At 36.3% G+C, this 9,102-nt stretch overlaps 1 protein-coding gene across 1 annotated transcript; it reads right to left on the bottom strand.

The window, feature by feature from the left end:
- Positions 1–6,861: 6,861 nt before the first annotated feature.
- On the bottom strand, positions 6,862–7,811 carry LOC102891617 (trafficking protein particle complex subunit 13-like). The gene is given in 2 exon segments (XM_015591768.1): positions 6,862–7,730; positions 7,733–7,811. Coding segments are annotated over 2 exon segments (948 nt in total).
- Positions 7,812–9,102: the final 1,291 nt, after the last annotated feature.

Here is a 9,102-nt window from a genome sequence, read left to right as displayed (position 1 = left end):
GGTCACCCTGACAAATCCAGTACCTATCTGACACCATACATAGTTATTTCGATACTACTATGTTCCCCATGCTATACTCTACATACCCATGACTATTTTCTAACTACCAACTAGTACTTCATAATCCATTTCCCTTTTCCCCCAACCCAAACTCCCCACCCATATGTCAACCATCAAAATGTTCTCAGTATCTACGAGTTTGTTTCTGCTTTCTTAGTTGTATTATTTTGTTCTTTATATTCTACATATAAATGAGATGGTATGGCATTTGTTGTTCTCTGTCTGACCTACTCCACTCAACACAATAACCTCTATGTCCATTTATGTTGTTGTAAATTGCAGGATTTCCTTCCTTTTTATGAATGAGTACTATTCCATCATATATAGAGAGTACACACACACACACACACACACACACACACACTAACTCTTTATCATTCATCCATTGATGTACATCCAGGTTGCCTCCATCTTAGCTATTGTAAATAATGCTGCAATGAACATATGAATGCACATGTCCTTTCGAATTAATGTTTTGGATATATTCAGAAAAATACCCACAAGTGGGATTACTGGGTCCTTCTTTGTCTCTTGTTATAGCCTTTGTTTTAAAGTCTACTGTCTCTGGTATAAGTACTACTACCACACCTTTTAATTTGTTTGTTTTCATTTTCATGAAATATCTTTTTCCATCCCTTTACTTTCAGTCTCTGTGTGTTTTTCAATCTGAAATGAGTCTCTTGTAGGCGGCATATAAGGATCATGATTTCTTATTTATTCAGCCACCCAATGTCTTTAAATTGGAGCACTGAACACATTTACATTTAAAGTAAGTGTTCATAGATATGTAGTTATGCCATTTTATTATTTTTTCTTCTTTAAAAAAGTCTCTAACAGTTTGGTAATACTGTTTTGGTGGTGATGAACTACTTGAGCTTTTCTTTTCTTTTTTTGTCTGGAAAGCTCTTTATCTGTCTTTCAATTCTAAATGATAGCTTTTCTGGGTAGAGTAATCTTGGTTATATGTCCTTGCTTTTCATTACTTTGAATATTTCTTGACAATCTCTTCCAGCCTACATGGTTTCTGTTGAGAAATCAGCTGACAGTCTTATGGGAGCTCCATTGTAGGTAACTAATTGCTTTTCTCTTGCTGCTTTTAAATTCACTCTTTGTCTTTAACCTTTGGCATTTTAATGATGATGTGTCTTGGTGTGGGCTTCTGTGAGTTCATCTTGTTTGGGACACTCTGAACTTCCTGAAATTGAATGTCTATTTCCTTTAGCAGATTAGGAAAGTTTTCCATCATTATGTCTTCGAATAGCTTTTCAATTTCTTCCTCTCTCTCTCTCTTCCTCTATGATGTGAATGTTATGCTTGATATTATCCCAGGGGCCCCTTAAACTTTTCTAATTTGTTGGATTTTTTTTGTTGCTGTTCTAATTGGGTGTTTTCTGCTACCTTATCATCTAAATTGCTGATTTGATCCTCTGCTTCATTTAATCAGTTGTTTTCCTCTGTTCTTCATTTCAGTTATTGTGTTCTTCATTTCTGACTGGTTCTTTTTTGTTTGCTATCTCTATTTTTATGTTTTCTGTCTCTTTGTTAAAGTTCTCACTGAGTTCACCTACTCTTCCCCTAAATTCATTGAGCACCTTATAACCAGTGTTTAGAACTTTGCACCTGGTAGATTGTTTGTCTCTATTTTGTTGGTTCTTTTTATGGAGCTTTGTTCTGTTCTTTCATATGAAACATGCTTCTTTGTCTCCCCATTTTGACTGCCTCCCTGTGTACATTTCTATGTAAAAAAGGGGTTCCTAAGTCTCCTGGTCTTAGTAGAGTGACTTTATGCAGTAGGTTTTCTGTGGGGCCCAGTGACAGTCCTGGGAGGGGGCCAGCTGCAGGCCAAGTTTAGCCACAGCCCATATACCTCCAGGGCCACCTGGTAAGAGTCATCAAACAATCCACATATGGCATCCACCTGTGCTGGGCTTATAAGTGTCTTAAGGGGCCAAGTAAGAAACCAAGGCTGGCTGCTACTAGTATGGGGTTTGGGTCTACTCAGCAAGAGGTACAGGACATACTGAGGAAAGATGCTGCTTCTTTGGGTTTTGTGAGACTTTGAGAGATTTTAGGAAAGTTCGCAGCAGGAGCCATGACAGTCTATTTGTATTGAATAAGTCACTGAAAGATGCGTGGGTGGGCCCACAAGTTGGAAGAGGTAGACTCTCAGGGCATCCCCTGGACAAAGTGATCTGCATTATCCAGGTTGATAGCACTTGCATCTGCAGACTGGGAGGGGATAGGGCTCAACAAAGGAGCAATGGCTCTGCCTGCATCTCTGTCCACTAGCTAGCTGCCCCTCCAGACCTGAAGCCCGACAGCTCAGCACCTCACCATATGTCCTTGGCTCCCCTTGATCAGCTGCCCCAGCACTGGAATAAGGCCAGGTATGGGCCCTTTAAGAGGAAGGTTTCCAATTCCTGTAGCCTTCCATCTCACTCAGTTGCAAGATCGGCTGGTTTTCATAGCCAGAAGTTGTGAGAACTTCTCTTCTCTGCACTGGAACCCTGGGCTGGGGAGCCCAGTGTGAGTCCAGGTCCCACAACTGCTTGTGGTGATAAGGAATCAGGAACCTCCCCCACCTGTCTTCTTCCCGATCTAAAAGGTAGAGCTTTCAACCTTTTGCCAATGAGTTTGATGTTAGATACGGGCTTGACGTATATGACCTTTATTATATTGAGGTACTTTCCTTCTATACCCAATGTTTTGAGAGGTGTTTTTTTGTTTGTTTTTTTTTGTTGTTGTTGTTTGTTTGTTTTTTATCATGAATGAATTTTGAATTTGGGCAAATGCTTTTTCTACATCTATTGAAATGGAACTGACTTTTATATTTAATTCTGTTAATGTGGTATATAACATTTATTGATTTGTGTAGGTTAAATCATGCTTGCATTCCAGGAATAAATCCCACTTGGTTATGGTGTACAATCCTTTTAATGTGCCGTTAAATTCAATTTGCTAGTGTTTTGCTGAGAATTTTTGTTCCTACATTCATTAGAGATTATAATCCTTTAATTTCTTTTTCTTTCAGTACCCTTTTATCTGTCTTTGGTATCAGAAAAATGATTGACCTTGTAAAATGAAATTGGAACTGTTTTCTTCTTTTTTACTTTTTGGAAGAATTTAAGATTTGAATCATTTTTATTTATTCCTTCATTCATGTTTGTTGAAGTACAATTAATGTGATGAGAACTTTTAAGACATGCTCACTTAATGACTTTCAAATATGCAATGCTGTATTATTAACAATGCTCACCATACTGTACATGGCATTCCCATGAATTATTTATTTGATAACTAGATGTTTGTACCTTTTAACCTTCATCTATTTCACAAACCCTCACCCTTACCTCTGGTAACTATGAATCTGTTTTTTATATCTATGAGCTTGGTGTTTCTTTTTAAAGTTTCCCATAGAAGTAAGATCATATGGTATTTTCCTTTCTCTGTCTGACATATTTTACTTGGCATGATGCCCTCAATATCCATTCATGTAGTCACAAATGGCAAGGTTTCATTCTTTTATGGATGAATACTATTCCAGTGTGTGTGTGTGTGTGTGTGTGCATGTGCGTGTGGGTGTGTGTGTGACTTCTTTATTCATTTATCTATAAATGGACACTTTGGTTATTTCGTATCTTGGCCACTATAAATAATGCTACAAAAAAACATGAGAGTGAATATATATTTTGGAATTAATGTATTTATTTTCTTTGAATAAAAGATTCAAAACTGAAATTGCTGTATCGTATGTTAGTTCTATTTTTAATTTTTTGAGGAAATATCGAGTTATTGCTTCCTGATCAAAAGAGTAGCCCAGACACAAGGTATTTCTCTGGGCCTTTGCTCAAGTAGTAACTTGTAGCTGAGTCAAATATAAATGAAGAAATCTAGAGGTTAGTTGGTGTCATAGGTATACTCAGAGATTTAGCCTTAAACTATGGTGAACTCATGCACCATTTGCCAAGCCAGTATCTAGAATTGAGGTTTGATGAAACTTGACTCTCTTCACAGAGACTAAGAATTGTGACACACACGTACTTTCCATGGCTCAATGGCTTTCTCTCATGGCAAGTGATTCATATAAAGCTGGTTGTCAGGGCAAAGCACCATGAGAGCCACTCCTTCAGCATTTGCAAATGCCATAGAAATCTATGTGGTGATATAGAGGTCCAAAACCATGTATTTTTGAGTTGCTAAACCATATAATGACAAAGTAAGCACTAGATCAATAGGACAGGTACCTCACCAGATCACTTTCTGTTTCTTCTCTGGCTGCTTAAGAACTCAGCAAACTTTTTAGATGAACTATGCGTCAGACAGAGAGATGATACCGTCTTCCATATATTCTCATTTGTTCACCTAGGAATAGAATAACACATAATGACCAAATTCTGGGGAATCAATTGGGAGAGACTTAGGAGATTCTACATGAAGATTTAGACAAAGGCCTTTCTAATCAGTTGGAATTAACTACCGTGTTATAAGTACAAGAAGTATATAACTTACAGTATAGTCTACTTGTTTCATAAGATTGTTGTGAAAATTAAATTGTAATGTCCACATAAAGGGTCATATATATTATAACTTTCCTGTGATATTGACTTCAGCTATATACTCATCTTCTCATGTTCTTCAGGTCAGACAAGAGCCCTGTAATCCATTCAGTCACCCATGCTAGAAACTTTAGCCAAAAAAAAAAAAAAAAGAAAAAAAAAAGAAACAAAGGGTAAAGTCAGTCAAAAAAGTACCAGTGATCAATATTTAAATGCAACACTTATCTAGTGTAACAAAAGAAAATATGTTAACCACAACCCCTCTCAAGAATAATACAGTCTGTAAACAAGGAGAAAGGACACATAAGTGATAATCCCCAGGTACCACAACTGTCCATTCTTGAAGGTGTACTAATTTATTTCCATAAATATTGTCTCTCTTTAACTACTTCTTCATTTATGATACTATTGGCCTAGTGAAACCTCTTTTATTTATTGCCTAAATCAAAGCAGAAATGTCAAAACTGGTTCAATTGCCATTCCTCTTGTATCTCTAAACACAGGTGAGAAGAGAAATGGAAATGCATACTTAACCATGAGATTATTGCTATTAAGTATGACTATTAACAAAGTTAAGTCTAACATATAAACATGGCATAAGATGAAATCCATGACATGTTTCCTAGCCCCTGCTTTTCATCCTGCCTTTTACTTCATTACTTGCTTTTGATTTCTTAATACTTTTCCCTCAAGGATTTCAGAAATTTTTGTACCCATAAAAAAAAAAACATGTTCTTTCATGACTATATGCATTAAATTTAATGTCGAAGTATGTCTAAGGGGCTTATGGGGTATATACTAGTGTGTGGTGTGTATGGTATGTATGTATGTGTATGTTTAAGTATGTTTGCTTATGTCTATCTGTCAAGTCTTCAACAGAAAAGAGTGAAAGGGATCAAAGTTAGCAAAATAATCAAAATAATCTTGACCAGAGTCAAGAAAGTTGGAGGGAGATAAGACAGTACCCCAGACCTAATAATAGCAAAGGATCCATTACCACTCCTGGGCCTAAAGAAGCAAAAGGAGGGAGCTTATAATTTATGTTATTTCTATGGATAATACATTCACAAATTGCTCCTACACTAAGAAATTAGTGCTTATGCATTAAAAGATAAACAATGTTGAGAATTAGACACTTAATGGAAAATATCACCATTGAAGTATGGATCTTATATTTTCAAAAGTCAGTGATTAGCTAATGCCTGAGATGGTTTTATTTTTCTAAAGAAAAATTGATATGTGAATGAAATATTGGAGAATAATATTAAAAAAAATAACACTAAAAAAAATTCTATTACACACCTCTTCATCATATCAGCCTCAACCACGATTAGGAGATCAGGTTTTTGTGGGAGACAGAAGTAGGAGCAAATCCTTGTTCTTCCTTTCACTGGTTAGGTGGCCATTTTCTTTTAGCATTCCAGACCCCATAACAAAATTTATGAACCTACTAAATCTACTTAGGAAAAAAAGTGGCACATTTTAAGAATACTAAACAAGAAGGCTGATTTGTGCCTTTGAATAAAAGAGAAAGAATACATTGCATTAATTGTTAAAAACTACCTAAGTAATCAAAGTAGTATTTGCAAGAGTCCCTGCAGGAATAGCAACTGATGAAAATAAACCAACTCCACAGTTCAAAGAACTTTACCAAAATAAATGAAAAAGAGCCAGTTCAGTGTGTTGCATAAACTCAAGGCTATAAATCCAATAATTTAGAATAGTATTAGAAAAAAAATTATGTCTTTTCCAAGCAGCAAGTGTCAACAAGTTTAAATATTGAGGACCATCCTGAATTATATTAAACACTGTTATTGATAATGTTTTGTTGACTGAAAAGGAGAGAGGAAAATAATAAAACTGGGTAAATTGAAATCTTACCATAACAATTATTTTAATTAAATTATCAATATACTTTTAAAATTTTATATTCTCTCAATACCAGCTTTACTGAAACAGAACTTGTCAAATGCTATTAAGGATCTCTGAAAAGTAAGTATAAAGAATTTTAAATAGTGGCCTCATTCTGAAAAAAAAAGGCCAATGGCCACCTATAATGACCTTAATAAAGTCATAAATATTATGAAATATACAAGTGTAGATTAGAAAGTATTTCACATAAGATTAAAATCAACAGATTGTTGTTTTTTTTTTGAAATCAACAAATGTTTAATTCTCAAAGCCATTCAGGGTGTCTAAGGGAGTAAATGAAAATCATCTGCCTGTATATTTGGTCATTTTGCTGTTAACAGAAGTATGAAAAGTTTTTCTGTGCAACTCCTTGGAAAGCACAACACTCGGATTTTTCTTCAGCTTTTCATTTTAATATGGAAGGTATTACACAGACTTTTGCAACATCATCACAGACATAGGTTTTCTTTAATAATTTGTCTGTTATCCGTATGCCAGAGACACTTTGAAGGCCCATTTTTAAGGACAGTAGTGCCAGGGTAAAGTGGAAAGATGAACTTGGAGACAGCTTCCCAAGGTTCCTTCCTGAGCTTCCACACCAACGAATAGAATCTGTATCACACATCTTCAAAACCAATTTCATTTTCCTATTACTGCAGTTTGTTATCTTACAGGTAATATGAAAAGGCTCTTCTAGAATTACAGTATCTGGGATTGTCTCCAGAGACAGCATCATGTTTCCATAACTTGGAGCCTCTCTTTCAAGTTGGATTGTCTGTAGCATAGCCATTTCACCTAAATTTCTTTTCCACACTATATCCAATTTTCCCATTTTTGTTAGTCCTCTAATGATACCAAATTTCTCTAAAAATTCCTTCTTGGTCTGAAAGTGGTACAAATACTGGCGTCCTTCCATTGACTGCAAAAATGTTCTTGTTCCAAAGGTACACTCATCTTCTCCAGCCTGATTGACAGTATTTAATTCTGCCCCAGTGTACATTTCAGATGGTTCTACGGAAACCTTTTTTATAAAAACAGTTGAAGATGAAATATTCTGAATCTGTACTTCAAGAAATAAGTCACTCATCTCTGAATTATAAAACTTGGTTTTAACTTCTAGTGGTGGGAGGAAAGGAAATAAGCAGAGTTTCCTAAAAAACATCTTTCCTACACACTGTGTTGAATAGATACTTAACCCACAGAGACAGTTCTTCCAATGTTCATTACTTTGTCATGGATGACATCATCAATATAATTGGATGAAGGTTCTGCAACAGTCACCATGGAGACAAAGAAAAGGTAAAGTCTGAGTATTTGTCTGAAGACAGTATTTTCAATATGGTTCTTACAACTTAATGGCAATCATTGAAAATTTTCATATACATGAAATCTTTGTCTCAAAAATATAGTTCTAAGACTTATTGATGAAGTCAACTTTCCCCTAAGCATTGACATTTCTGATGGAGGGCCACCTGCCATGATCTGGCCAAAGAAATTACCATGTCACTATCTTCACATGGGACTGGATAGTTGGTAAATAAAGTATGCTTAGTAGACAGCATCATTTTGAATGTCAGAAAGATCTCCTGTCTGGGTAAATTTCCTCCATTTTGACCACAATTTTGTCCCACTGCTTTAAAAAACATCCAGGGTTAGTTTTAATCAGGTATGGTAAGTTAACAAATATGGAGACAACTGCTTTTAATAGAAGAGTTTATTATTTATCGTTCCCAAAAGGAGGAGGTATGGAATGTCACACAGGACCTCATGGGGATGCACAAGGGTTGATCAGAAGGCAGGAGTGAGGGGAATGCATGGGTCTAAGTCTTTATTGAGATTTCTGTGGAAAAGGTAAAGCGGAGCAGGGTAAACAGTTTAGAATTGGCTATTTTGAAATATGTCAGCATGCTCCTGGTTGTAGGGTCTTTCATTAGTTGTTTGGTACCTGTTCCTAAGGTGATATTATGCCAGGGGGATAGTGGCTCAACCTGTGAGTGCTCCATAAAGGAAGAAGTTGACTGGTGTGGTCTCTAAACTGGTTGGTGTACATATGCATGGCATTCTCACAAGGGATTCATGTGCTATCTAGAGATATTAGTTTGCCTTGGGCAGGGCAGTCTCTCCTGGCCAGCAAGACTCCAAGATGTCAAAGCATCATTAAATACAATTTAAAAAACATGAAAAATGCACCCACTGGACGTGGTCACTGAGGATAAGAAGTACAGGCAGGCCCAAATCTGATCAAGAAGGACACTGCACAGAAGAAAGGACCTGGCTTCCAAACAATTCCTATATTACCCTGGGTTCAACATCAGACGTAGAACTAAAATAAAATGTAGATGATTAATAGATAGATAGACACATAGATGGATGGATAGATACTTATTATAGGGATTTGGCTTATACAATTTGGGGGCTAGCAGTACCTATAATACTGTCTCTGTATCTGATACAAGTGGTTGAAGCTCACAGAGCGGGCAGGAAGGGAAGATCATGAGAAGGCTGGAATTCAAAGGGCACAAGCTGGAAGCCAACAGGATGGACAGAAGCCCATGTCCATTCTCAGCCTCTGAGT

This window comes from Pteropus alecto, unplaced genomic scaffold, assembly GCF_000325575.1.
Source record: "Pteropus alecto unplaced genomic scaffold, ASM32557v1 scaffold1036, whole genome shotgun sequence".
NCBI classification, from domain to species: domain Eukaryota; kingdom Metazoa; phylum Chordata; class Mammalia; order Chiroptera; family Pteropodidae; genus Pteropus; species Pteropus alecto.
This window is presented reverse-complemented; position numbering and strand designations above follow the sequence as displayed.